General features: G+C 47.7%; 7 protein-coding genes across 7 annotated transcripts; 4 read left to right on the forward strand and 3 right to left on the reverse strand.

The window, feature by feature from the left end:
- Nucleotides 1-1,783: 1,783 nt before the first annotated feature.
- On the reverse strand, nucleotides 1,784-5,134 carry Pmar_PMAR019872 (hypothetical protein; the record flags this gene model as incomplete). The annotated part of the gene is made up of 11 exons (XM_002786148.1): nucleotides 4,991-5,134; nucleotides 4,358-4,521; nucleotides 4,239-4,316; nucleotides 3,685-3,799; nucleotides 3,417-3,537; nucleotides 3,218-3,366; nucleotides 2,914-3,010; nucleotides 2,510-2,688; nucleotides 2,335-2,464; nucleotides 2,012-2,107; nucleotides 1,784-1,960 (listed from the first exon to the last, which is right to left on the reverse strand). The coding sequence occupies exons 1-11, from the start codon at nucleotides 5,113-5,115 to the stop codon at nucleotides 1,784-1,786; spliced, it is 1,431 nt and encodes a 476-aa protein (XP_002786194.1). The 5' UTR covers nucleotides 5,116-5,134.
- Nucleotides 5,135-5,958: 824 nt separating this feature from the next.
- On the forward strand, nucleotides 5,959-6,859 carry Pmar_PMAR019873 (glycoprotein FP21 precursor, putative). The gene is made up of 6 exons (XM_002786149.1): nucleotides 5,959-6,089; nucleotides 6,132-6,216; nucleotides 6,262-6,353; nucleotides 6,401-6,475; nucleotides 6,521-6,636; nucleotides 6,684-6,859. Exons 1-6 carry the CDS (start codon nucleotides 5,964-5,966, stop codon nucleotides 6,745-6,747), a joined length of 558 nt encoding a protein of 185 aa, XP_002786195.1. The 5' UTR covers nucleotides 5,959-5,963; the 3' UTR covers nucleotides 6,748-6,859.
- A 1,694-nt stretch (nucleotides 6,860-8,553) lies between these two features.
- On the forward strand, nucleotides 8,554-11,255 carry Pmar_PMAR019874 (Protein Malvolio, putative; the record flags this gene model as incomplete). Its single annotated transcript, XM_002786150.1, has 13 exons — nucleotides 8,554-8,607; nucleotides 8,657-8,774; nucleotides 8,821-8,900; nucleotides 9,490-9,593; nucleotides 9,644-9,765; nucleotides 9,877-10,006; nucleotides 10,054-10,159; nucleotides 10,206-10,332; nucleotides 10,376-10,504; nucleotides 10,557-10,648; nucleotides 10,694-10,858; nucleotides 10,906-11,014; nucleotides 11,060-11,255. The coding sequence occupies 13 exons, from the start codon at nucleotides 8,554-8,556 to the stop codon at nucleotides 11,203-11,205; spliced, it is 1,482 nt and encodes a 493-aa protein (XP_002786196.1). The 3' UTR covers nucleotides 11,206-11,255.
- Nucleotides 11,256-11,638: 383 nt separating this feature from the next.
- Nucleotides 11,639-12,643, forward strand: Pmar_PMAR019875 (liver stage antigen-1, putative). The gene is made up of 7 exons (XM_002786151.1): nucleotides 11,639-11,770; nucleotides 11,821-11,888; nucleotides 11,935-12,111; nucleotides 12,156-12,260; nucleotides 12,313-12,391; nucleotides 12,438-12,521; nucleotides 12,566-12,643. Exons 1-7 carry the CDS (start codon nucleotides 11,673-11,675, stop codon nucleotides 12,591-12,593), a joined length of 639 nt encoding a protein of 212 aa, XP_002786197.1. The 5' UTR covers nucleotides 11,639-11,672; the 3' UTR covers nucleotides 12,594-12,643.
- Nucleotides 12,644-12,790: 147 nt separating this feature from the next.
- Pmar_PMAR019876 (ankyrin repeat domain containing protein) lies at nucleotides 12,791-17,857 on the forward strand (the record flags this gene model as incomplete). The annotated part of the gene is made up of 23 exons (XM_002786152.1): nucleotides 12,791-12,911; nucleotides 13,257-13,397; nucleotides 14,015-14,099; nucleotides 14,369-14,490; nucleotides 14,543-14,671; nucleotides 14,719-14,769; nucleotides 14,813-14,886; nucleotides 14,935-15,074; nucleotides 15,115-15,185; nucleotides 15,276-15,370; nucleotides 15,545-15,646; nucleotides 15,754-15,852; nucleotides 15,904-15,968; nucleotides 16,026-16,152; nucleotides 16,197-16,305; nucleotides 16,617-16,809; nucleotides 16,897-16,959; nucleotides 17,001-17,081; nucleotides 17,125-17,221; nucleotides 17,265-17,328; nucleotides 17,380-17,432; nucleotides 17,489-17,617; nucleotides 17,780-17,857. The coding sequence occupies 23 exons, from the start codon at nucleotides 12,791-12,793 to the stop codon at nucleotides 17,855-17,857; spliced, it is 2,289 nt and encodes a 762-aa protein (XP_002786198.1).
- Nucleotides 17,858-18,349: 492 nt separating this feature from the next.
- On the reverse strand, nucleotides 18,350-21,935 carry Pmar_PMAR019877 (suppressor of ty, putative; the record flags this gene model as incomplete). The annotated part of the gene is made up of 12 exons (XM_002786153.1): nucleotides 18,350-18,470; nucleotides 18,734-18,832; nucleotides 18,888-18,973; nucleotides 19,019-19,394; nucleotides 19,454-19,539; nucleotides 19,585-19,800; nucleotides 20,795-20,882; nucleotides 21,229-21,286; nucleotides 21,334-21,389; nucleotides 21,440-21,559; nucleotides 21,779-21,834; nucleotides 21,882-21,935. 12 exons carry the CDS (start codon nucleotides 21,933-21,935, stop codon nucleotides 18,350-18,352), a joined length of 1,416 nt encoding a protein of 471 aa, XP_002786199.1.
- A 500-nt stretch (nucleotides 21,936-22,435) lies between these two features.
- On the reverse strand, nucleotides 22,436-24,398 carry Pmar_PMAR019878 (hypothetical protein; the record flags this gene model as incomplete). The annotated part of the gene is made up of 5 exons (XM_002786154.1): nucleotides 22,436-22,651; nucleotides 23,083-23,389; nucleotides 23,760-23,893; nucleotides 24,074-24,191; nucleotides 24,235-24,398. The coding sequence occupies 5 exons, from the start codon at nucleotides 24,396-24,398 to the stop codon at nucleotides 22,436-22,438; spliced, it is 939 nt and encodes a 312-aa protein (XP_002786200.1).
- Nucleotides 24,399-26,655: the final 2,257 nt, after the last annotated feature.

Genomic DNA, 26,655 nt, shown 5'->3' on the forward strand with positions numbered 1-26,655 from the left:
CATTGGTCACCTCTTGACGAGAATCCGAAGACAATTTGGGTTGCCAGTATTTCCGTATCAACTCTTGAGTCTCGGAAGTCACTTCACCCTTTCTCATCCTCAAAACTAATCTCAACAAGCTAGCTTCACTGAGGAGGTCCTCTGCTAGGCGATCAACGCTAATATTTTTGAGTCGTGTCAACAACAGCGACACCAAAGTACTATAATCAGCAGAAGCATCTTCTCGCACCAAGTCGACCAGATCAGAGAATATCATATCTTGATCTTCATACGATACCGCACTGCTGATAAACTTCTCAACCTCGCCACTAAGTTTACCGCCCCGAGCTTGTGATAGCTCCAGTGCCACTCGTGTAATTTCTGGGCGCGCGACACCGTCTAGCGGACCCAACTGTTCGAGCACTAGGGATGCTCTAACATCGGATATAGTATGCAGTTTCGGCAGCTCCGGCGATTCTGCAAGGTCTTGCCATCCCAAAGCGAAAAGAACTGCTAAAGGAGGCCAGCAGTCTGAGACCTTTTCTCGCGTGAACAATCCTTCCACCAGAATTTTGACGCAATCTGGCCGAGCCAGGCGACAAGCCTCTGCGTCACAAGTAGCGATTCGATCAATAACATCTAGCCAGAAGGAATGTTCGTCATCTTTGTGAGAGAGACAGATCGACACCGCCCGATGTACGACTTGCACCCGGACACTCCGAGCTACCGCGACATCTCCACCACCCCAGTTCGCGCAAAACTCCTCCGTTGTGAATAGGTCCTCGGCATACCCTGCAGGAGCAATCTTCTCGCACCATAGATCAAACGAAACCAAGCCATTGCTATTCGCGGTTCTACACGGAGCTTCTACCTCAACAGCGTCGACTAGTACGTCTATTGGTGCGTCTCTGATACAAGCCGATTGAACTTCAGGCCACTTCGTTTTCTCGCGTACATCGATTAATCGATCGATTTCGTTTCTTCCAAGCAACTTATCCGAAATGCATTCATAAATCGCCGCGCGATCTTCAACAGCAATTTCGATCAACTTTTCGTAAACTATTTCCCATACACTGTCAGGCAATTCCGCAATTGCCACCAAATCCTCCACCAGTCTTCTCGAATCGATCATCTGGGCGAGCGCTTTCAGCTGTTCCCAATTCCGAATCTTCAAGTTCTCTCTATAGAGAGTGTCGACAACGACATCAGAGCGAGGCCAGTATGCGAGCAAAGAAGCGAATTTCGGGGAGTTGTGAAACTCTTCATCCGCAACCAACAAGGTTCCATCCGCGATCTCTTCAGTAGCTGTGGAGACCGCCAAGCCGAATCCCTCGGGAATCTTAGCAGTAGCACTTGGTGGTGGGACAGAGTCGTCAATACCTGAAAATGAGAGGGCATGTCCCGAGTGGAACAATACTCTTCAAGTGATACTATCTTTATCGATTTACAACCACTGATGCACAGTCTATCACGAGGCGAAAGCAACGCATCATCACTAGAGAGTCAAGTCAAACGAAAGTACCATATTCGGGTACCACCCAATCCTCCGGGTTCAGATTACCATCAGCACTGTGAGAAAATATGCACTGTGAGAGAATGCGTCGGTGACAATATGAGAATTCTGAGGAAAACTTGATATTTTTCTTGGCTTCTGTACACTTATGCTCTAATTCGTATATGATCTTCTATAATCAGTGAGAAATCCATTGAGGTCAGCTGAGGAAAGTGAACATAGATTCCAACACTGACTAAGAGACTAACACCCGCTACGGTTCGCCATAAGCGTATATTGTATCAGCGAACGCTACCATTCTTGCTGATCGTCAATATAAGCAAGATCCTGGTTGGCACCAACCGGAAGTCGATTCTCACCCGAATTGATGAAGTGCCGAGCAAGCTCTATAAATAAGTCGGTGATCTCGTCCTTGTATTCCAAGAACTTGCTATTCGCAGCGGCAATTCCGAGACATTCGGAAAAAACCTGGCAAGAAGTGGGCTACCTCGTCAATCGCGCAGGCCCTTCCATTATTACCTGATACACGACCCTCGGCGGAGGGGCAGGTTGCGGTGCGCCCAGAGCTCGCAGAATACTCGGCGTCAGCTCCTCAATGGACCACTTCAGTGCAACCTGTCACAATAGGAGGATATATGACGGCAACGCACGGCAAACATAATTCATCCACAAGTACACTACGATGAAACTTACGTCATGAACCTCTTCGTGACTGGAAAAGTCAACGGAACCAATCATAATCAAGTTGGCACGATTCATGTATAGGTCACAACGTTTATCTCAGTGAATTTTTATCATGAGGTTTTATTGTAAATTCAAAGGAAACAACAGTGTTTTCTCACCTTGTCATCGCTGCTAGCTATTCCTCGCATAATCGCTGGTATCGACTTGATGATCTTGCTACCACTCGCGACTGTCGTACATATCCTTTGTCGGAGCTTGCGACTCGATTCTAGTTTTCCGCATAAATCACTGAAATTCAAAACTGTCCTCGAAATGACGTCCTATATCTATTACCTCTCCTCAGCCAACACCTGTACGAACTGTGCTGTCGCAGCGCCAACTGTGAGGTCACCTTGAGTGGCCGACAGCAACAGGAGTATCTTCTCAACATCCACCTCTTGCTCAATCTTTGACCTCAAAATATCCTCCGAAAACAACGGCAAGAGGCAGCGTGACAAAGCAGCAGTACGTACCTAGCAGAACCATGCATTAGATTTCCGTCGAGTATCTCTCAGTGAGGGAGAATATGCACATTGCACACGGTTGGCGACAATATGGAAATTCTAAAGAAATTAAGGGAAATTCTTGTTGGTTTCTGTATACTCTAACCCGAATTCGTAGGTAAACACCTATGATTAGTGAGGAAACTCCTAACCTCAGCTGAGGGAAGCGAATATATTTTCCAACAGTGATATTACAGATGATCGGTATGGAGGTAGTGCGAACTTCATGAAATCCATAGTAGCAATAGCGGGATCAACAGAACTGCCGTCCGAATTCCACACCTTGGCGAATCTGAACGCAAGAAACTAAACATCCGGCGCAGTTAGTCTATTCTTGAGAAAACACAAATCTTCGCCGAGATGGAATCAGTCTGTGAGTTGATCCGCTAATGTGGAATTCGGAGAGTATATGTGCATCCATGAAGAATTTAAGAATTCCGAAAAACGAGCGGTGCGGAAATATTCAATTTATCGGCAGAGACACTCAACACCGTATTACTTTGGCACTGCAGCAAGAGCAGCACAGACGGCTCGATCGTATCTTTCCTCACTTTCGTCACTAGCATCAACCTTAGAGCCGCCACCACTGCAACCGAATCTCTCGTCTAACTCCTGCATCGTACACTCGGATGATAGCAACCACCAAATCTGAGGATGATGAACGTCACTCGCCACGAAATTCATCCACTATTAAGTACCTCCTCCCGAACAGAATCTCTGAATTTATCGTAAATTGCCATTTCCCGTTTATTCTGATGTGGGAAAATCACAGCCAATGCTGCAGATGCTGAGCGACAAACTTCAATGTGCGTATCGTATCTGCAAGATGACAATAAATCGCAAACCTGCATGCCAACGAAATTCTCTATAGAGTTCTAGTTCGTAACCACGACGATCAACCGGGTGGAAATCAAACCGGGAGATCAACGCCAAGAAAGAACTTCGTCTCTTGACCGGTGATATTACAGTCCGGCTAGATACAGTGAAGGCAGAATGTCCGGTAGATATCGCACAGCATGTCGCTTCAACTTGGATACCAACAGACCGACTATGTTGTGCAAAGCGGCTCGACAACGCCAGTCTGAGAATAAGCATATGTTGGCAAACCTGCAGACTCCAGATGGAACTTGCGCCTATGCATATAGATTATTCTCAAAATGTATGACTGGAAAATTTCCTCATTTCTAGTCAAACTTATACGGGAAACTCTCGATTAATTCCTATCGGAAATTAAATGCCGTCGCTACGCTTGCTACTCTCTACGGGAGCTCCCTATATACTAAATAATATGTAGTCGTCCTCGATTCCTCATTTCGGGCGAAGATAAAACGATATATTTGAATCATACGCTGCTCATATGGCGAAGAACTTCTACGCATGTATCATATCAGATCCATTACTTATAAATCTGTTAGATTGACGAGCTTCTCATTAAACTATCAAACGGCTCATCGGCTACGACTGTCACGAAATGAACGCGAAATGACATGACGAAGTATCACGACCACCATAGGTACTACCTGGATCCAGCAAAGCCGATCGCATATAATGCGCTGCAAATGGCTCCAAGATACTCACCAGTGCGCTGGAGTTGGCATCTGATGACTCAATGAGCAATACTTCAATCGTGGAAGTCTACCATCGCTATCTTCAACTCTGCCTCGCAACTCCTCATATGCCTTCATTCTCGTCAACGAATCTTTCTTTCCAAATTTCCGAAACAACAGCCCTATGCTAGGATCTGGTCCACAGTAGACAACGGCCACTGTTGCTGCAGCGTTTCGACCAGAAGGCTGGGCATATCTGATTCGATAACGCATAACAAACATTTCTTCGTTCCATGTGAAAGGGTTTTCACATGAACTGCGCTTCAAAAAAGTTCAAATAAATAGAAGTTTGCTCGTAGAAAGCATCGTGAATACTCATCCAATTCGTTGAGAACTATTACTAACCTAATTTCTCATCGCTACCACCGAAAACCATATCAACGAGTCTTCTAAGAAAGTAAATCCCGACCAATTTGCAAATTTTCCATTACCAAAATACAGCATTAAATCCTTTCTGAGTTCGGATGGCAAAGCCTCTCATGATGAAAGTTTCATTCGGGGAAGTATACTAGTTTGATTCATATGCTGACTGAATTAGAACACGAGTGTGTAGTGAAAGTCGACACTTTCCTTCCGATTCGCGTAACATATCTATCCACAAGAACTTTAACATCGTCATACTCCAAACACAGAATATACTCCACGTTTCAGCGTCACAATAGTACCCATCAGATCCTCCAGCGAACTGTGAAAAGATATCTCCAATGTCAACACCCGAAGATACTCCTAACTGAGTTACAGCTGTTGTGGCATTCGCTACTGAGCGCTTCAGTGATCGGCGAGACGGCATGAATTGGTGAAGAACTCCTAAACTGGGAACAGCGGTATTGTCTTTTCCATGGTACTACGCTCGCTCGTTGTTTAGCTACACTGCAGTCAATATTGCAGAAAGAGCGTTTGCCTTACCTTCCCAGGCGACTAGTGACTAGCAGGAAGTCATCGTTTCAGCCGACCAACAGCAATTAATGTAGTTGTCAAAGACAGTGCTTTTCCGAGGTTGATCGATGTACACTATTAATGAGGACTGAATTCCCTGCGTTTTCTGTTGGATAACTGTACAGTACATCAGATGAGGTCGTGATTAGTGATCATTCTGTCGACCCGAGTATGTCGTCTGTATGATAGTGGTGAACGGTTCGACGGAGAATATAATCGTCTTTTTCTCCGACTATTCTTAAACAGAATTATTGATCATGCTTCTTAGCTCACTACCGTGAGCAATTGTCAGACGACCACTGTCTTATCAACCTAAGATCAGCCAGGTCGAAGCCCTGGCGAAGTTGGGTAAATTACACTGATGTTTTGTATTGATGTTGCGCAGGTGGTAAGCCGTTCTTGACATGTTATTGATTCGCTGTCGTAACCCGCGAATTTACATATACGCCATGAAAATAAGCGCGTGCCATTCCAATCGATATAGGGATTTATAGTCAAAATACGCGTCCCCGAGGGTATTGTGTGATCGCTACCTTGGCTAGTATAACGCTGACAAGCATTGTTGCGCACTCTGTTCGAGCTGAGCTAGAGCTATCGAACTGTTCGTCTCGACCAGTCACCGGTGGTGATCAACAACGCAAGATTTGGACTGGTGGCTTTACGTAACGACAGTGCGGTTGTCTAAGTTTGTCATTCTGTTTCATGGCTGCTCGTGTTCTCTCTCTTCGATCTAAGGACGATGAAGTCGTTCAGATCTCAGCTCAGGCTGCGAAGCAGTGTGACATGCTCTCTAACTACTTGGATGGTTCTAGTGGGGAGAGCAACGAGGTGGATCCGGTTAGTTCTAATTACTCGCCAGTTTCGTCTTAGGAATTCCCGGTCCCTGGTGTCAACGGCCGGGAGCTCAAGCGTATTGTTGAATATCTTGAATACCACAACACTAACGGCATCGCTGGTGAGCCGTTCCATCTTAGTAGTGACACGAGACTGCTTTTAATAGGTCAAATTACTAAGCCTCTTCGTCGAGGGGCGGTCCTAACTGATAATGGTGTCAGCAAATGGGATGCAGAGTTCGTGAACAAAGACGTTGAAGTAGAATTTGCCGTTCCCAGGGTTCTTTCTTGAGCGTATGTTGTCAGACGGAAGTGTTCGATTTGATGCTGGCCGCTAACTACATGTTGGTCCGTCCACTGGTGTTGCTTTGCTGTGCTAAAGTAGGTGTATGCAGCGTCTCTTTGTTGTTATCACGCTCGTGGTAGATTGCTTCCTGGGTGAGCAAGAAGACTCCGGACGACATTATTAAGTATTTGGGCTTACCCGAGGGAGGCCTGACGACTGAGCAGCAGATAGAACAACTACAGAAGGCTAGTTCGTGGTAATTCGATTGGTCGATCGGCGATATTCATCACAGTGAAGTGATAGGTGTTCCGACGCGAAGCAGCTTCTGGAAGAGCTCCAGAACGGAGAGGATAAGGAGGATTCGTAGTTAATTAGTATCATAGACGTATCAGCCCAGTGAGGGGCGTTTTTATTCATAGTCATACTTTCTGGTATTTGCGCATCTCCAGAGTAAGTCGCCTGCCAGAAGTCGATTTTTAAGGGAGTCCTGTTGTGTTAAACCATACATCCATGGAGAAAAGTGATGGATGTCGGCACCGTTCCACTGTGAAATTTCCACAGCAGTACGCTGATCGTATCGTTTTTGTGTGGAAATAAGAATTCTAGGTGTTTGCTCAGTACTAGAGGATTTCTATAGGCGGATCGAGTTTTTTGATATTTTGAAGATAGAATGACAGAGCTTCACCGATATCAGTGGTTCTTCAGCGCCTTACAACAGAGGTCGATTCGACCACGAACAAGCCGTTCCATGTTCTGGAGTTGCATGATATAAGCTCTGATAAAGGTCGATTGATCTTTCGCATCTCCGTGAAGAACGCTCGGTTCATCTCGGATGATATGGGAGTTTCCCCACCGAGTATGGCCACCCCGGCAGAGGGGTGGCAAGCTGGCGTATGTAACAAGGAGATGAGTGACAAGGTTCTCCTTCTGCCCTTTATATATTATTCGTGCATGAGTCACCTCTGATGGAATATTATTGAGGTTATTGGTATCAGGTAGTAAGCAGATCGAGGGTTGATCTCTCCCGGACAAGGTTTGCCTGATGTGCAAATGATGACGAGCAAGAAGATGAAAATTAAATTCATAAACTCCTGCAACTCGAGAGTGTTAGGTTGAAGAACGACAGACGGGATTTCGTGCCCTGCGCGGTGAGTTCCCGACTCGCCCACTTCCGTTACAGAGGTGATCTCTCTCGCGCAACGCTCCGCTAATATCCCAAGAGATAACCCATTTTCTACATTCCGTCAAATTTTCTCGGTGTGTACCACAATTACGTGAACATTTTGCTTTTCGCAGAAAGGGGATTGTTATTCTGGTGACACATTGAGGGAGCTTCTTTGGCTCAGGCAGCCACGTACGTTGCGCACTTAGTAGTAAGACACGCGCTTCTGCAGAATTTGCGTACTGGTGTGTAAGTTTGGCCTTGGCCCTTGAACCAATGGGTAGACCTCGAGCAGTCGTTGTGGATCTAGTCGTGGAGTTAAAGAGCTTATCAGAATATCATTGATTTATTGAGTTGAAAATTAGCTTCTGTGTTGCCAGCCAGAGAAAATTCCCCCCGACTTGAGATGTGGCAGGGTTTTTAATATTTGTCACCATCGATGGGGTCGTCCGAACCATACGAGCCATTGTTGTTGCCGACCGCAACTGCTAGTACTGCATCTTCGGGAGATGACGAAGATATTGCTCGAGGAAGAGTAGTGGTATGCCCAGTGGACTCCCTACCGGATGACCTCTCTGAGAAGCGGCGGACAAAGTTCAGCATGCGTAATACTAGTGGGCGTGAGGCGTGCGGAGCTAACTGGGGCTGGGAAGTCGAATGAGTTCCGCTGTGGTTGGATTGTCTCAATGCTATCTAATACGTGAGAGGTCGACTGCAGTGAAACTCCGGGGATCATAATGAGCATTTTGCGCTTATTGAGACAGAGAACTAGAGGGAAATCTCTCCATAAAGTGTCCTGCTAGTTGGGCATGAGTCGCTCGCTAGCTCATCCTTACTATCCATCATTAATGGGTTCTTTCCTGTACTCATTATGGGAGTACAAGAATCCCTCAAAGTGAAGCGACATCATTGTATAGCCTCATATAGTCAGTCGGGCGACCATGGGGATATGTGTGTCTTACCTCATCTTGGTAAGGTACGTTTTTCCGTTACGCCGGCCCGGGATGGTTGATGTCTCTAGCGTATCTTGATCCGGGCAATCTAGAAGCCGACTTGCAATCAGGGGTAACCAACATTTCTCGAGTCGCGGAGGCGAATTATTACTTGGTTTTAGGTTTACACGGGTTTTCAATTGTCTTGGGTCATGCTGCTGGCTCATGCAGTCGGTCTTCTCCTGCAGTGTCTCAGCGCTAGGCTCGGTTTTGTAACTGGGAAGAGTCTTGCTCAGCATTGTAATTAGATTACTCTTTCGCTTTGGGGATTGGGGTGTACTTGTAGGTCGTCAAGGGTACGGACAGCGGACAGGCACAATATTGTGGATACTTACCGAAATTGCTATTATCGGCTCTGACATTCAGGTAGGGGTTTCGCTGGGAGTCGATTCAGCTCTGTGATTGATAGTAATCTATTTTGGTCTTTTGCGAGTTGTTTTTGGTCCACTGAAAAAACTGGTGTACTCACCGAAATTGGTTGTAAAATGTTGTTGTCAACTTGTTAGGGATACAAACTTGGATACCTTGATATTAGACATTCGAGTGGAAATACGTTCGTATTGAAAACGGTTGAAAAAATTCCTTTAGAGCGTGGGAAAATATGCACATAGTCAGCTACACGTATTGGTGACAATATGAAAATTTCGAAATAAATTTCAGAAATTGATGTGAAAAATTTTGTTATCTAAACACTCCTACTCGAATTCGTGTGTGAACTTCTCTAAATTGCGCGGAAACTCCTGAGCTAAGCTGAGGAAGCCGAATATATATTCGAATTCTACGTTCTCTCATAGGGAAGTGATAACAGAGTTGCACCGACACCAGCTCTGTCACTAGATTGAGAGGTTGATACGGTTTTGAACTATGTGAAAATTGCATGTATATCTATAAGACTATCAGAAATGAAGGAAAGGGTGAATAATAGAGCGCACAGAGTACGATTGTCCTCTCGCAGGAAGTATTGGGTTCCGCAGTGGCTTTCCGCCTGTTGTTTGGCATTCCTCTCTGGATGGGCTGTGTTATAACAGCCGCTGATACTTTCACATTCTTGGCAGCCCAGTGAGTTCCCAAGATGTCGCTTCGGTGTTTGTTGCTACTGTTTTTCCTAGGTACCTGCATGGGACTCGAGTATTGGAAGGTTTTGTAGTGTCGGTCATAATGATAATGTGCGCTTGCTTCTTTGCCAACCTGGACATCGTCAAACCGGAACCGATCAATGTGGCACTTGGTAGTACCTCTTGGTGGGGCTCATCTACGTTGACGGGATTGGTCGAAATTTGGATCCTTTTGCAAGCAGTGCTTGGAGAATTCTCTTCTTCTACTTGATCACTGGTGGTTTCAGGGTTCCTGCCCTCCGTGGCTTCATATGCTGTTGTCCAAATGGTCGGAGTAGTCGGAGCTGTTATAATGCCCCATAACATTTATCTCCACTCGGCCTTGATAAGCTCGACGCGCCGTATCGACCGGCGAAAGTAGTGCTCGCTCTACTGCGCTGATCTCTCCCAACTTCCCCATTCAGTCCTCGGGCTTTGGAGCAAGCCAATGTGTATTTCTCCTTGGATGCTGCGGTCGCTCTTGCAATTTCATTTTTCATAAATACAGCGATTATGACCAGCTTCGCGCAGGTGAGTTCGAGCCTTTTTCCGCTATTAGTGTAAAGGCATCATTCAGGGGTTCTTCTCTCCACATTGTGCGACGAACCCCTCCGGAACGCTCGGATGTAATACTGCAGCTGTAGAGGCCACCAGTGAGTGCGAGTTAGCTGTCTGCAGTTGCGTGAATTCTATGGGCCAGGAAGGTGAGAGATCGAGTGTGGATATCACGGGAACATTTTCTTGCAGGTTTCTGTACAGCTATTGGTCTTAGTAATGGAGGATCGGCTCTCGCTTCGCTAGTTGGCTCATCTGAGTTCGCAGCCACTCTCTTCGCAATAGGCGTTTTAGCAGCAGGACAAGCCAGCACTATGACCGGTGGTCGATCACTGAGTTGTCTTGTAATCATCAGTGGCTGTCCTCCTCATAGGCTCGCTCGCCGGTCAATACGTCATGGAAGGTTTCTTGGGACTGCGCATCCCGCTCTGGCTTCGATTGCTTGTGACGAGGTCAATAGCGCTGGTACAATGTAAAGACTTGTCTTAATGGAGGAATTATCCCCTTCAGGTCCCCGCCTTGTTTGTAGCCGTTTGGCAGAGTAGTGCCGCTGGGGAGTCAGCGGCTTCCCTGTCAGCGGTCAACGATTGGCTGAATATTCTCCAGTCGGTTCAACTACCATTCGCGCTCTTGCCGTTGTTGCATTTCGTCGGGGACCCGAAAGTCATGGGACATGTAGTAAACACCAGAATGAGTGGTGGAGATGAACTTAGTGCCTTCAGGATTGGGTGATTGGAAGGAGGCTCAAGATTATCTGCTGGGCGTGCGCGATTTCGCTCATTGTCATTAACGCGTATCTCCTGCATTCCCAACTCGCTAATATACAAGCAGGTGAGTCTTCACCAGCATACTATGTTTTCGGAGGCGAACTTTTAGGTACTTTCGTGCTTGTTTTGGGAGTGGCAGTGTTTTGTGGTTACCTTGTGTTAATGGCGACAGCAGTGCAGTCTGAGTTGAAAGCTTTTCTACGGTACATTCGGTCCCCATGGATTTTGTGGCGCGCGACAAATTATCGCCGATAGTGACCGTCCATTGAGTCTCCGTTAGAACTTTACGCGGAGCAGTGACCGCCATTGTTATCTTTTGCCAGTCTTATTAGTTGTTTTAATTTGATGCTCTCATAGAGTTGTGTTTAGTGGAAATTCCTACGTGATTTATACCGTACTTCTGGGAGGTTTCTCTCGATTCTCTCTCTGTTATCGACCTTCGCATCTTGCTCACTACTCGCATGCAAGCCCATTATCCCCACGAAAAGGTTCGGGTTAGGCCGTTCACTGGAACTTTTGCCAATCAGACGCTTCTATTACCTCCGGCCTCGATACCTTTAGTCTGTCATTTGTTCTCATAGATTTACCAGAACGGAAGAATCTCTGGCATTCACACAGGGTTTTCTATGGGTTTTCGGCGGCCGTAGTGTGACGAAGTTTATATAAGGCCCTGGGTTTTTATCCCCGTAGTTGATTCTCCGACATCCTTTGCTCCGTGCTGAATGGCACCTCCTCGATCAAAGCCGTCTACGGGCTACAATGAGTTCAAGAAGAGGGAGAAGCAGCACAAGTTCCAGCGGAAAGCGAAACAGATGAAGAAGTACCACGGACTTTGTTCCCTTCGATTCAGGCGATCGAAATCCGCATCAGGTACCATCGCATGCTCCAGCACGAGGACAAGTCTGAAAGTGTTAATACCGCTCGAGAGGACTACGAAGGTGGTCCTGAGCCCTCTTTAATGGTGATGAATGCTGTTTGTATCAGATCGTTTGTTCAACCCTTTTGGTAAACCTCGCGTCACTGAGTCCACTCACGAGACGAAAGTTGTTGTGGACGAGAAACCGGTAGTTGAGGAGCCAACCGAGCCAGAACATAACATGGCCGAGGACGAGGTGATTGACGAAGGTCTTCAGGCTGATAAGAAGGATGATGAGATTTTGGGTGAGCAAGAGACGAGAAGAGTACATTTCATAGGGAATTTTCAGATGAAATGCCTGCGGCCCCCGAGCCTACGAAACAAAGAAAAGGTGTCGATGTTAGAGAGAATCCGTTCAAGAAGGAACAGCGACAATACCAACAGCGGGAAGCAGGTAATCATCGATGTTGCTGTCATCGTTGGACCATATATCATTTCTCTGCTAGAGCGCGAGCGGAGAGAAAAGGAGATCGAAGAACGTGAAATAGAAATAAAAAACCAGAAAATTCGTTCGGCAAAAGCGAGGTGAACCTGAACTTGCTTCCCGAGCCTCCGCAGTAGTTAACCTCAGACGAGCACATGGACGTTTATTGTCGGCCAGAACGAAGAAGGGGCAGCCGAAGATGCACATGCAACTCGAAAGCATGATGAGAAGGTGGGGGCTACAGTGGATTTGGGATCGTCTCATCGACGTGGTAGGTACAAGAAGAAACAGCAGACGGACTGATCGCTACTACTCATACACGCAAGCGTACGTAAATATCTATCAGTATCGAGGAGCCCATTCTGTTGTGTTGTTCGTAGCCTTTGCATGACCATTGAGTTCAGCGGGGTGCAGTTTTGAATCTATGGTGTCGGCCGACTGATTATCATTATCCGTGATAATCGTCACCGCTATTGCAGCTTTCCTATTTCTACCTAGGTATGTCGAGTACCAACACTCCTTCCGCAAACGAGAGTGAAAACCCTTCAGTCGCGACTCTACCAGATCTTCAAGGATTGTATGATTCACCCGATGTCGATGACAAGATTGACGAGACTGGATGTAGATATCGGGGTGGATCTGGCGAGAGTATCCATCCATAGGTCAGATGATTCGAAAAAGTTGAACGCCGCGTGGAAGAAAACTGTCTCAGTGTGTTCAGTATTCGACAATCAATCATTCCGTGCTGTAATTACTCGAAAACTGTCCTATCCTACCTCGCGCCTGAATGACCGCTAATCCACGATTCTGGATGTGAATCTTCCATCGTTTTTGGACATTTTCAGCTATCTGCTCAAAAGATACCGAAATATCGTTCCGAAATGAGGGGTGATCCTGATCATGGTTCGCCGCTCGATCTGTGTGAGTAGTTTAGATGAATGGCTGTCTAGCGGCTCCTATGGTCAGGTTCTGAGTCCTACAATCACCTCGAGGACTGCATCGTCGAGAACGACCGTGACTGGCGCAAGTGCCAAGAAGAGCTTATCGACTTCAGAAAGTGTATGCGAGACCACGGTCGTTTGGCAGCAGAAGGTTTCAAAATTGATGGTCATGCGTCTCGTTCGAGCAGCTGAGTTTCCGTGTACAATCAGCGCAGTGTTCTTACCGAGCCTTTATTGGGCTCCTTCTCCTGCACAGGGAGATGCCGCCTTCATCGCCTGATGATCCAAACGAGAAGTTGAAGCAAGAATACGACACCGGGGGCGTATCGAAATTCAGCCCGTTGCAGTATAGCTGCGTCAAACGAGTCAGACACCATTCCAGGGAATCTGCCAACACGACATCCGTTGACAGGATGCTCAAGCCGTGAATGGTCTGCTGGCCGTGGGTGTTCCTGTCAACCACCAAAACGCTTATGGTGACTCGGCACTTCATTACGCTGCGGCTAACGGCAGCGACGAAATCATCTTGGCGTTGCTGAGGTGGATTCGTGGAATTATCATTGCGGCAGACCTCCTTGTCAGACATAGAGCCTCAGTGAATATTGAAAACAAATACGGCCAGACCCCGCTACATCACGCAGCACAGATGGGGCATGCAGACGCGTGTGTTCACCTGATACACTGGGGTGCGGACACGGAAAAAAGGAGTGGCAAAGGTGAAGACCTTTGAAAATCTTTGAATTTCTCGAATCTCATTCGTCGAATTGTGTCAACCGATCGTAGGCAAACGGGCTATCGAACTAACAAAAGATTCGAAAACGAGACGAGTTATCAAGTCGACGAAGCCGCTGAACCCTGATGTCAGAACGTAGTAGGCTCTTATGGAGTCTCAATGAACTTCAGATTCTGACGAAGGAAATTGAGGCAGCTACACAAAGTTACTCATCAGCAGCTCAAGGTAGCGATAGGAGCTGCTTCGCGCACCTCAGAGCGGACTCATTCTCGAATCGATGAACTGAGCTGCCTCGAGGTTACGGTGGTGGCATGCTACGAGATCCAGTGGATGAGTGTGCTGAGGCTAGTGAATTCACAGATCTGATGTACGCTTGCACTAGAAGAGATTTGCCTGCCGTTAAGGTATGTTGAGACTCAGCAGCTCTCAGAAGTGAACTGTGGTCAGCGTATAGTGAGAGCTGACCCAGCCCAGGTCACAATGAAAAACATCTACGGCGATACTGCGTTGCACTACGCTTGCAAAGGTAACGGGACATTAGTTCAGGCCAGAGGCATCCGGCCCTATCTTACTTTCAGGCACGGACATCGAGATAGTTGAGATCCTCCTCCAGAACAGCGCCGATGTTCATGCGCAAAACAAATTCGGTCAATTTCCAATCGATCATGCGGCAAAGAAAAGCCCAGAAATATTCTCGGCGCTGAAAGGTGCTATTCGAAGCACGGCAATCTCACTAGAGCAATTTGAGTCTCAGATTATGGCGCTCTATGGGATAAGAAAAAGAAATGCGGACTCCCACCCGAAGGTCGGCTGCTGGCCGCTTAGTGGTGGGCTATCGTTGCCACCAGGCATGCTGAATTCGGAACTCACTCGGAAGACTATGCAAGTTGTAGCAGAATCACAGAACGTCAACGATGCTGCGGTGCGCAGCGCTTCATCTCACTCTTATCTTTGAACTCTGGGCCAGCAGGCTTCTTCCCGCACCGGAGATGCTGGGAGACAGCTTTTCAAAGACCAGCGGAAAAAGTTTAGCTCCTTCTCAGCATCCTACACTGGATTGCAGTACGCTTGTGTGAAGAAAGATGCGGAATTGGTTCGAGAAATACTCAAGTTAGACTGGCACGTTGACCTCCACTGAGTGATTATTCAGAAGCGAAGGAGTCGATGTGAATGCTCAGAACGCCTACGGTGATGCGGCCTTGCACTATGCCGTTCAAGGAGGTATGTGAACACTAGAAACGATCTAGAAATCTGATATGGGATCTGTTAGAAACGATCCCATATCGGACATCTTTATCGTTCAAAATGCAGGTCTGATGGATGTTGTCAAAGACCTGATCTCGCACAAGGCTGACCTCGATATCCAAAACGACTTCGGTCAGACCCCCCTCCACAATGCAGCACGAGTGCGAGATTTCGATGATGCCCACTATCATACGCTCCTTCCAGCTCGGGCATGTTAGCATAGTGAAGCTACTACTAGAGCGCGGTGCTGATCGAGATTTAACTACTGATAAAGGAAAGACACCTTACTCTCTTTCCAAGGATCCCGAGATAAGAAGGTCTCTTACGCGGTTAAGGTTCCGATTATGCCGCTCCTTGCTCCTAGGTTACTGCGAGAGACAGAAAAGAAGAGTCCGGCTCCCCTAGGGAGCCCAACTCTTGAACTACCTGATTCACATGTGAGTTCAACAGTCGAATCAGCCTAGCACCTTCAAAGGCCTTGCACTGCAAGACCTTTGAAGGTGCAAGAAGGTTGCAAGACTTGTAGCCTTCTGATTCTAATCAGAAGAAGCTCATCACACGAAAAGAAGCCGAGGTTGAAGAACAGGGTATGATGAGCTTCTCACCGTTGATGTATGCTTGTGTCAGAGGTGAAGAGCAGAAGGTGAAATCTAATTGACCCTGTGATGACACTAATGACTGTCACCGTCCTCAGGTCCGTGAAATTCTACGTGAAGCCGGAGAGCAAAGTAGATTTGAGCTCTTGAAACAGCAAAATGCGTGAGTAACGCCAGGGCTAGGTGGACCGGGCAGGTGAGTACAACTAGCTCATTGAAGGTACGGCGACACTGCGTTGCACTACGCTGCTCAGCAAGGAAACCGGGACATTGTGTCTTTCCTTCTGGACGCGAACGCTGACCCAGATGTTCGAAACCGCTACGGCCTCACACCCCTCCATCACGCAGTACGACTCAACGAGCTCGACCCTTACAACCTCACGCCCCGTAGGCATCGGTTACAGCGTCAGCTACTTCGGCCGCTGGATACGGGAGGATCGCTGCTGCTGTGGAAGTTATACGGGAGTTGCTCGAGCGAGGAGCCGACAAGTACTTGGAAGGTAAGCGCCGGCCAACACTCCAGCAATCGACTCTCCGAGCAAGGCTTGCGTCAGATGAGAAAGGGAAGATACCATTACACCTTGCGCGGCATGATGATATCAAGTTTTTGCTATTGTTGTGACGACATGATCATTGCTTTCTCGGAAATCCTGCTTTTGTGTGCTAGTAGCGGCTTCTGGGGGTGAGCTCTTCACCCCGTTGATACTATGTCGAATGACGCCGCCGTTCCAGAAAATCGACGCTCTACAAATCGCAGAAGATCTGGTGAACACTATAAAAGATGAGATAGCCGTCCACTGTCTCCAGTCAGGTCTGGTGCGTCATTTCTACTCCCCGTTTAGTCCCGTCAGAATGCACCGAGGAAGGACAACCACCCACTGTGCATCCGAAACGAGCGAATACTCGAGATACCCCGCGACAAGTAGAGCTTCGGTGGCAGCATCAAAAACAGCTATCGATCCCATGACCCGCTTGCTCGCCGAGTCCGAAGGGCTGCTCGCAGTGTAAGAGAATGAGCTTTGAATATTGCAAATCAACGGTGTCATCCACTCTCTCGAAATAATTGTAGTGGGTGCATCTGTGATCCACAGGACACCAGAAATTCATCGACTTCCGCTGGACTGCCGGGTGGACTCTCACCAGCAGCAACCAGAGTGAGTCTGTTATTTGATACTACTGTGACGACTTGCCTCAGGTTTTTACGAAACCTCCGGGAGAGATGTGAGGCGGAAGGTAAGAGACAAAAGATGGAGAAGCGTATCGAAAGACGAAAAAGGTTGGAATGCGTTCATGGTAGAAGTATTCAGTTCCAACTCCAGGCACGAGGCTATGATCGCACGCGAGAAACGTCGCGGAGAGTGGCTGCGACAGCAATCAGTAATACGAGAACGCATCGAGAATGAGGAGAGTTTGAGGGTGAGCCTTCGACCATCGCGTTCAGTGGTGAACGATCATTCAGGCCGAGAGAAGAAGAGTACAGACCGCCATTACCAGACAGATACGGAAGAAACTACAAAGTGGAAGTAGGAATGCCCGATCACTGTCTCAAAATACTACAGTATTCTTGTGATCAGCGGAACAGGGTATCGATATAAATATCTCACAGGAGTTGTACGGAAACGCTGATGTGACGGAGGGACTATGAACGATGTTGCTCGTTCGCCTCGTACGTCGTTTCCACAGTTTGAAGGCGAAGAGTCGGAAGGCAGCGGAGATGCGACACAACCGTTCCCGATCGAGGCTACACACGCCAGGAAAATCATACACAAAATTTTAGTTCCGCCGAAGATACAACACCGAGTGCAGCTGCAGGTGAGTTTTCGACTGAGACCGCCATGATTCACTTTCTCTGCGCAGCCTCCGCCTCAGCCAAACTCACCTGAGCATGGATCGGAGTTCTCGCGAAGAAGGGATATGGCCTTCCGGCGGCCAGTAGCCTCGAGAGAAAGTGAAAGAGTTGCATTTCTTACTTAGGCGACACCAAGCCTCCCCGAGAAGTCAGATTTGGCCGTCGAACTCCCCAACCTCTTCCCTGGTCTGCGAGGTGTGTAATCTTCCAAAAAAACTGAAGATTCATCTATCACCCAGGTCGTAGAGATGGTCAACGTATCGTAGGATCGGCAAGCGCGATCAGTGGTGTAAGTCTGGAGCACGGGAGATCGAGCGATCTCACGGACTGCGAGAATTCTTCGACGACACCGAGACGAGGAGAAATTCTGAGAAACGTTCACAGGAGTATTATGATGCAACTCGGAGGAGAGATGCAATCGTAACACGGAGTCCTTCCATAAATGATTGTGCGATATGCTCGTTCAGGTACAGAACCGAGCTGCAACAGCGTCTTGATAACACACTGCGAGTCGTAGAGGGCAAGGAAAGTTCACGGAATATACTGCCCCTTATATTGCCAGCTCACAGAAGCCGCCCAGTATGTCGCGTTCTTGCTGTATGGAACACACGATTTCTTCCGAGTTTTCAGATCCAACATGTGAGTACCAGATTTTGACACCTAGTGTTGTGTGCACTCTCATATTGTTGGGTTCGCTAGTACTTGAGAGTGACTAGGCGAGCGTCGAAGGATATATTCTCGTGAGACATTCTTACGAGATATTCTCCAGAGATATTCTGATGGGCTATTCTTATGATGACCTTCACCTCAGTGTAACTAGGAACACGAAACTCTAACACTGAATATGATACTCAATCATCAAGTGAACCGTTTTGGTCTCATCCAAGATAAGATTGTCGGCCCTTCTCCAAATTGCTCATCGTAAATAGCCAAGCCAACGATCCCGACAATCCAACATAATAATATGAGAACCTTGAGTAGTCTTGGGATGGGCAAGCAGTTGCATCCCAGCAACAATGATAACAGTAATCTGCAAACATAGGGACTGTCTAAACAGAGGCAAGGAGCGGCCGACCTACCCGATTGTTGTGGCAGTCACGCTATGGGCGACGATTCGGGGCACCGTGGGGGACAATATCAAAAAGATCAAATATGTCAGTATACCCGGTTGTCTCCACCTGCGGAGAAACACCAATTTCGTGCCTCGCTGGGTCATGACTTACTATGGCTCACCTTAAATAACGATGCCATCGACTTCGACTGACCGGCTCTTCCTCCTCTCTGTGTGCTCGGAATCCCGCGGGCAGCCTAGGGCCAACCTGTCGGAACAAAGTACGCATATCAAGATCCATTGTCTGCCTCACCTGACTGGATACAATATCCTTCACATCTGAAACAGCGTCTTTCATCACGCCGGAGATCCCGCGACTCCGAATATCACTCGCCAGATCAACCAAGGCGGACATTTCATCTCGCACGAAGTCGCCAAATTTCGATGCTGTACTCGGTGTAGATGAATCACCACCGGAATCTCTACGGCCGTTGGCAATACCATAGTTCACACTGGGTGGAGATGGGGGACTAGTTTGTAACCCATAATTCTGCATCCACGAGAAATCCTCCTCTTCCTGCTGCGCTGCGCCCTCCTCTGAGTTGTTCTCAACGTCCATGTTTTTCGGCTGCCGCAAGTTGAAAAGACGAACTGACTTGATGGCACCGTCTTGCAGCTTTATTGCGTACCTTCAAGCTAGCTTATGATATCCCATTGCCGCTTACCCACTCAGTTGATCGCGGGTTACCTGTTGTGCTGCATATCGTAACCAACGACCGTGCCGAACTCGCCGTTCATCCACGGGAAGCTAGTCAGCCCACACAGCTCGACAGACTGAAAGACAACGACATGAAGGGGAGACTCTCGCCACACCCTCACCTCCCCTTCCGCTGGCCATTCCTGATCGGCAACTCCATCCTCTGAAGGCCCATCCTCAATGTCTCGGGAGCTGATCATACTCCTGCCCTTGTTAGAACCAACACCGGTAGCTGCAGCAGCCGCTGCTCCCAAGGCGCTCACGTCCACGTCACTCGAAGAGCAGGACGAATCGGACGAGGATGAGGAGGTCGACGGTGACTGCGAACGTCGCGGAGTCTGCAGCATTTAATACAACTACCACCCATGCGATCAACCCGACTGAACTCAGCAAACACATGGGACCTCGGAGACAACTATAATTCATTTTATGATACAAAAGTGTGTTTGAGGAATGAAGTCACTCAACCGATGACGCTTCGGCGTGGCTGGTCCAATCCGTGTCGAACTGAGCGGCTTCCATCTCAATGTTCACCGTCTTGTTAGGAGTGGCCGCTGGAGGCGCCCATGCAGGAGCACGAAGTAGGGCAATCACAAAAGCCAGGACAATGACACTGTCTAGAGCTACAGTACAGCAGACTTCGATTTGAACTAAAAGTCCGTTGTCGCCAGTGATGGACTGCTGAAGGGGTGAAACTTGGTTGTATGAGTAGAAGGTCACGGCCGCAAGTCCGAGAACGATGAATGCCGAAACGGCTAGCGCTGGCAGAGTATAGTCTGCGGGCAGTGGTCCCGAGCAGCAAACACCGAGAGCTTCAACGGTGAGGAGCGTTATAACGCCGATACTGCCACCAGTGAATAAGGCTATACACAGACTCCGGGGAGAAGGTACTGAAGGTACTACTGAGAATGCCAGCCAAAACACGAGCGCGCAGAGAACAGGCACGGCGCCAGAGCAACAACCACTGTATGATCGGAACCATATCCAGCAACAGGCCAGGAGGAATATGAAATGCATGGTAAGTCCGGAAGGAAGAAATCTGGCGAGGCACGGTAGAGTCAGCGATTGTGAGATGGGCATGACCAAGAGGAGCCAAAAAGCCATAAGCGACTGATTAGAACTCCACATAGGTTTCGCTTTGTGACTGTAATACTCATCTTGACCCAAGCCATCATCCATGGGATTTCCAATGATCTCAGGGGGGACCGCATACTGTGCTCGGTGCAACCCTTCAGACACTGCCGAAATACGAAGCGACCAAATGAAGATTGCTAGTCCGATGAGAAAAACTGCAAGATCTGACCACCAGGGAGTGTCATCCTGGCTCGCCACCTCGAAAGAGTCGCCTCCGATACGCCACCGTTCTCTCCAGGCCTCGGCTTTACCGTCAATTATCGACCGGTCAAACCATGCATAAGGCCTGCAGCCGACTAAGAGTGCCAGGGAAACGCTCATCAAGACTAGTAGACAGATCAAACCTCCTCGGCGATGTGTTGAAGGCCGGGCGATGAATAACATTGTGGACGAAAAAAAGCTGTTCGGCTACCTGATATAGTCTTGTGACAGAGTCCCAACATCAGGCGCGTGTCCTTAGATAAAAATTTGGTATAAGACTACTAATCTTCATCAACCACGTGAAAATCACTTTAACACAACAAGAACCATGTGCACCAAAGTGACCCGTTAATAGTCTTCTTCATATTCGTCGTCATAATCCCTAAAATGGTAGAGCTATCACGACGAGACCCTGAGAAGGAGTAACCCACCCTTGAGCCTCTCCATCTCCCTGAGCGGCAACTGCGTACATACCAGCGCAAAAGGTGCCTGACAAAGAGCTGGCCGAACAAAGAAGGTAGTCCACGTTGGTTTACTCAATTTCAGCTGACGAGCCACCCAGCTCCGTGATGGATTCATCACCGACACGCCTCTGAACAATGATACCATTCACGACACTGCTCACATGGACGAAAGCTATACCCAGAGAAGTTTTTGGTGGTGTAATCCTCCACAAGAGTCTTATCTCCTTCCATATCGATATCTTGACAGTTGGGACAGCCATGGCGAACGAACTGGGACACCGAGAGGATAATATGACACCTAAAAACCATTCCCATCAGTGAGGAAAAATATACATATGGTCAACTACTGGTGACATTTCCGAGGAAATTTCAGAGAATTCTTATTGGTTTCTGTACACTTCTACTCGAGTTCGTATGTGAACTTCTACAACTACTGGGGAAACTCCCGAGCTCAGCCGAGACAGTGAGGGAACATATATTCCAACACTGATTCCCACTATCTCCGGGACGGATCTACCTCAGGCAACACCGGAGCTGATGATTGTTGAGCGTGTCTGGTATCATTGAGACGACCTACAAGGTAGCGAGTGCATCGGGAAACAAACACCCGAGATTACTACCATCGGCCGCTGATTTCCTTCGTCAGACATTTCCTCATCGTCAGAGTAAGCCATGACTTGCGAGAAGCACACCCACTGAGAGCCCAATTTCGACGACTTTCCAACGCGACAGGATGAAAGAACAAACACGAAACAATCATTGGGAGCTTTGTGGCGAAGGCAACTGTAAGAAATCTCCTATTTCCTCGGGACTTGGGGGAAACGACACGGCTGTGGACTGTGGCGTGTACTCGCCTGCTGGACGCAGTAAAACACTGAGTACGATACCTGAGCGCCGAAGAGAGCGTTTGCGATCAACTAGACTGTTCGTCATTCCCCCATAATGGATAACTCTCAATTCCGACACGAATCGTGCCTGCAGAGTCTTTCCACATATGATTGAGAACCAACAGTCTCGGAAACTCCTTCCCACATACACCGCAAGAGGAAAGTAGACTTCACTGAGTGAAGTTCACTCTCTCGAAAATCACATTCGCATGCCACTTACCATAAAACCGCGACCATGTTGGCACGAGAAAGATCTATTCACGGATCATGCCAGCGATAAAACAGCGTCAAGTGGACAACTCATAACTACCTGTGTTAGCCAACCGGGAGTCGAACACATCACACTGATCGATCGACAAATTCAAGTAGTGCGCATCAGAGCTCGACGCGAGCATCTTCTGCAAATGGGGTGATTCTGGCAACAAACAGCCATATGCTCCGAAGAGGCGTGGCTCCTGCACTTCCCCTGGATTGGTGATACACTTCTCAATGACAATGTAGACCTAACAAAACTACTTCGACTCTCAGAATAATATTCTGTCTATGTGGTCTATGTTGCAGGGATCATACTCTGAGAATATGAGCCCTGCAACATAGACAACTTCAGTGGAGCCGCATTAGCAATCGATTTCTGCGAGTTGGTGTGAGGTGCACTCCATACATACATTGGGCATGAAGCCAAGCTCGAGCTCATGACATTGAAATAAATTTCTTCACGCGAGCTTTCGTCGAAATAGGTTTGTGAGTTTGAACCTTAGTTTCCGATTCACGACTTCAAACCTTCATCTTGCGAGAATCGCCTTCCATCGCATGAAAGCCGGATTTGATTTGTGCTTTCATGTCTCGAATGTGTTAATGAGATTAGGAAAATAAACAACCACTATTTCCTCCTCGTCTACAGTACCAACTCAAACTCCCGAGCCTCCACTACTACCTCTCCCTTCACTTTCGGCGCCTCATCCTCTTTCCAGGATACACTTGCTCCCATATTCCGTTGATTCCTCAGTAAGTTTTGTCGCTCTAGTACTAAACTCTTCTCACCATACAAGTTGACTATGCTGACGTTAACGTTCTCCACCCAGTCCGGTTCATTGACGACAGAAATAGAAGCAACTGCCCACTCTCGGGGAGGTTTTGTCTCCTCTTCGTTGAGGAAGTGAGACTTCGGGGACAGCAACTCGAGCTGCCGTAATGATGACGCGTGCAGGACGTCCTCGGGGCGGATCGCCGGTTCTACATACCTGGAGTTAGTCATAACAGGTCATGCGCGGCGGCTCAGCCGGAGAATGACTGATGGATAAGCGAGATATAGATTCTAGGGATGTCAATTATTTTTCTTCAGAGAATTTCTCGGGAGATAAAATAAGATCACTTAACGAGGTGAGGGGAAGAAGAACCAACAGTGCGATAACACGCGAAGACGGTCAGTGAATCGGCATATATCGTTAGACCAATGAATAGACCCAGTTCTAGAAGTGGTATATACTAGACTCGAAACAAGGTCCGTACAGATATTGATTCTTCGGGCTACTACCGTGCGAGACCCAGCCAATAGCCTTATTTATACTCAACGAAATATGAATGCGACATCCATTCGGACCAAAGCATTACCGTTGAGAGGCGTATATAGAGAACGCCTCCTGGCCATCTCTAGCCAACGCCCGCAAAACCAGTACGCAGCAGCACACCAATGCGAGACCCTCTGACGAGTCTGAACTGGATCCCAGTATCACCGCGATATTCACCTGTGGAAATAGTGAACATTAGAAATGACACCGAAAAGTTATGTATTCTATAAAATGATACCATGATGAGAGAGATATTATGCGACAACGAGACTGAGATTTTCTCCCACGTGAAAAGCAACCTGCAATGCTGATGACTGTCACCCTGCTTGTATCGAAAAGGCGAGTATCCCATCCTACAGGAACTGCTAACATGAACTTCGTGGCATCCTTCGCAATAGTAACAATTTCCATGAGAGACAGGAGTGCATGGCCGGACGGTGGTAATTCAAATGCGCGCCAGAACCCCGGCAAGAGCCTGAACTCATTGGCGATGGTTTTACATACTGGGGAGATACTACCTTGCATTGCAGAAATCAAGAGCATCCACTCCGGGACCATCGTCACACGGCGGAGTGTTGCAGCCGACCAAGAGACGATCAGATATTTTCGAAACATCTGCTTGCCAGCCGGGTGTCTCACTCGAAGACGTGGTGTCATCGTTTATAGAGAATTTACCTGTCATGTTGATATGACTACTCAACGGTACTCCCAGATTACGCGTCTCGAAGGTTCTTTTGCTTTGACCTTTGACGTAGTTGAAAACTGAAGATACGAATCGCCACATTAAAAAAAGTACAAGTCCAACCGTAGACCCAGGTAGTGCTAACCAGCAACTCGCTGCCAGGACGTAAACACAAGCTGTGGTTAGTGGTCCTGAGACACAATCACTCCTGATAAGTAAAATTCGTTGATCAGCCACCATACTGCCTGGCAACAAGGCAATATGATTGCTCCACAAGGTTTACTTCTCGCCACTTTTCGAGCAACCGTCAGCATGTGATCCACCAAGATAACCACGGTCCCGCGCGTGGCCGTGAAAAAGCGCACCGGAGGCGGCTCCACAGCCATGTGTCCCTGAGACGGTGAAGCCTAGATTTTTGATGATTTTTTCGAACACGATAATCCGAGAACCTATACCTATCTCTACGTTTGAACACCACGATGAAATACGAGGGATACCACGACTCGAAAAGTGTGACACTTGCAATGAGGCCGCCCCCATCTCGTTGATAGTACCAATTGGGCAATCAGCAGCATCCCAACAACGACAAGGTGGAGTCGATGTAGTAGACTCAAGGTGCGATGTGCTTCGGCGGGTGGCATTAGAACTAACTATGGGGGTCGAATAGGGAATAGCAACGCCTTTCACATTGGAACACAACGCACTGACATGATTTCCTCTATGAACTTCGCTGCCACCGTCACAGTGCTATTGTGATGCCAATACACCGCTGAGAAATTATCAACCACATGACAAGGATTTTATTATCGTGCCTCATCCGTACTTCTCGGTCCAACAATACTTAGTGATAGCCAACGAGAAAGCTATGACAGCACTGCTGTCACAGCAGTTGCTTGCCTTGACCTGGCACCCTTAGATGCACCCTCGTAACCCGAGGCCTACGACACATGACGGGCCACCCACTCGCACGGTCACGGAAGATACACATTTCAGCAACCTCTAGTTCAGCACTTTTTGTTCAAATTGCCCAAATGTAGTCAGACGTCGCTTTGAGCAACGTTGTTGATATGGTGCTGGAGGCGAGGATTTTATGACATTCCGCAAGTTGATGTGGTTTCCCGCAACACTCTGAGTTGCTCGTTTGACAGACATAAGCTTGCCCATTTTTTCCACCTGGCCAGAATGTCTATAGCCCACAGATCATTACGATCCCGGCTACTTCCGAAATGTTGCGAAAAACCTTGCTCAAATGATGAAAACACTACAAGATTAAGTCACTTGCGCTACTTTCATTTCCATGTTGCGAAAAACCTTGCTCAAATGATGAAAACACTACAAGATTAAGTCACTTGCGCTACTTTCATTTCCATGTTGCGAAAAACCTTGCTCAAATGCTGAAAACACTACAAGATAAAGTCACTTCCGCTACTTTCATTTCCATGTTGCGAAAAACCTTGCTCAAATGCAGAGACTACGCGACTTCGCGATCGCCCCGTCACGGTGCAAGTTACGCTGAATATCTTCCGACGATAGTTGGGAAGACCGCTCTGGGGCCGTATGCGGATCCTGATTCATGAATCTGAGTCCATGATTCAACTCACGCTCTGATCCTGATTCATGATTCAAGTCACACCTTGATTCGAGAGAACTGATTCAGATTCTTAGCTCAGGAGAAAGAGTCGAGATTTCTGAGTATGAGTACTTGAGACAGAGTCAGATTACGTAATCATGAGCAAGATCCTCGATCCTTGATTTTAATCAGCCGCTGAATCCGATTCCTGATCCTTAATCACGATTCAAGATTCAAATCTATACTCAATGGCTGATTCAGAGTTTTTGATACTGAGTCAGAGTATTTCATCAATTCGAGATTAAATACTCAGAGTTGGGATTTTTACTCGTGATTCGAGATTAATTCTCAGGAGTCGAGATTCTTTTACTCAACCTCAAAGCTGCTCAGATTCAAGATCGCAATCTCACCTTGAGCATGATCCGGGATCATACTCATGATGCACAAGCTCACAGTTTAACACGGGGATTAATCTTGATTCTGTACCGGGGGTCCGGACCCCCGGTACCAAACCCTGATTCTGATTCTCGACCTTGATTCACGACTTCAGCGCGCGCCACGGTAGACCTCCTCAGCTCCTTGCGAGTACTACTCGCCGAGTAGGCTCTTAGAATGACCGTGCCGGGGGATAGAACCTCGGCTTCGCCCAATTGAAAGCATATCCTTAACCAGTTGAGCTGTGAGATT

The sequence above is a fragment of the Perkinsus marinus genome, assembly GCF_000006405.1.
Source record: "Perkinsus marinus ATCC 50983 genomic scaffold scf_1104296931854, whole genome shotgun sequence".
NCBI classification, from domain to species: Eukaryota; Perkinsozoa; order Perkinsida; family Perkinsidae; genus Perkinsus; species Perkinsus marinus.

Bases quoted from the DNA above. Each gene is read 5' to 3' on its own strand.
- Pmar_PMAR019873 (XM_002786149.1), top strand. From the start codon at position 5,964: ATGGCTGCTCGTGTTCTCTCTCTTCGATCTAAGGACGATGAAGTCGTT. The intron at 6,090-6,131 runs GTGGATCCGGTT...GTTTCGTCTTAG, and splicing joins CTAGTGGGGAGAGCAACGAG to GAATTCCCGGTCCCTGGTGT. The intron at 6,637-6,683 runs GTAATTCGATTG...GTGAAGTGATAG, and splicing joins CTACAGAAGGCTAGTTCGTG to GTGTTCCGACGCGAAGCAGC.
- Pmar_PMAR019875 (XM_002786151.1), top strand. From the start codon at position 11,673: ATGGCACCTCCTCGATCAAAGCCGTCTACGGGCTACAATGAGTTCAAG. The intron at 11,889-11,934 runs GTGGTCCTGAGC...TGTTTGTATCAG, and splicing joins CGCTCGAGAGGACTACGAAG to ATCGTTTGTTCAACCCTTTT. The intron at 12,522-12,565 runs GTGGGGGCTACA...TCGACGTGGTAG, and splicing joins CTCGAAAGCATGATGAGAAG to GTACAAGAAGAAACAGCAGA.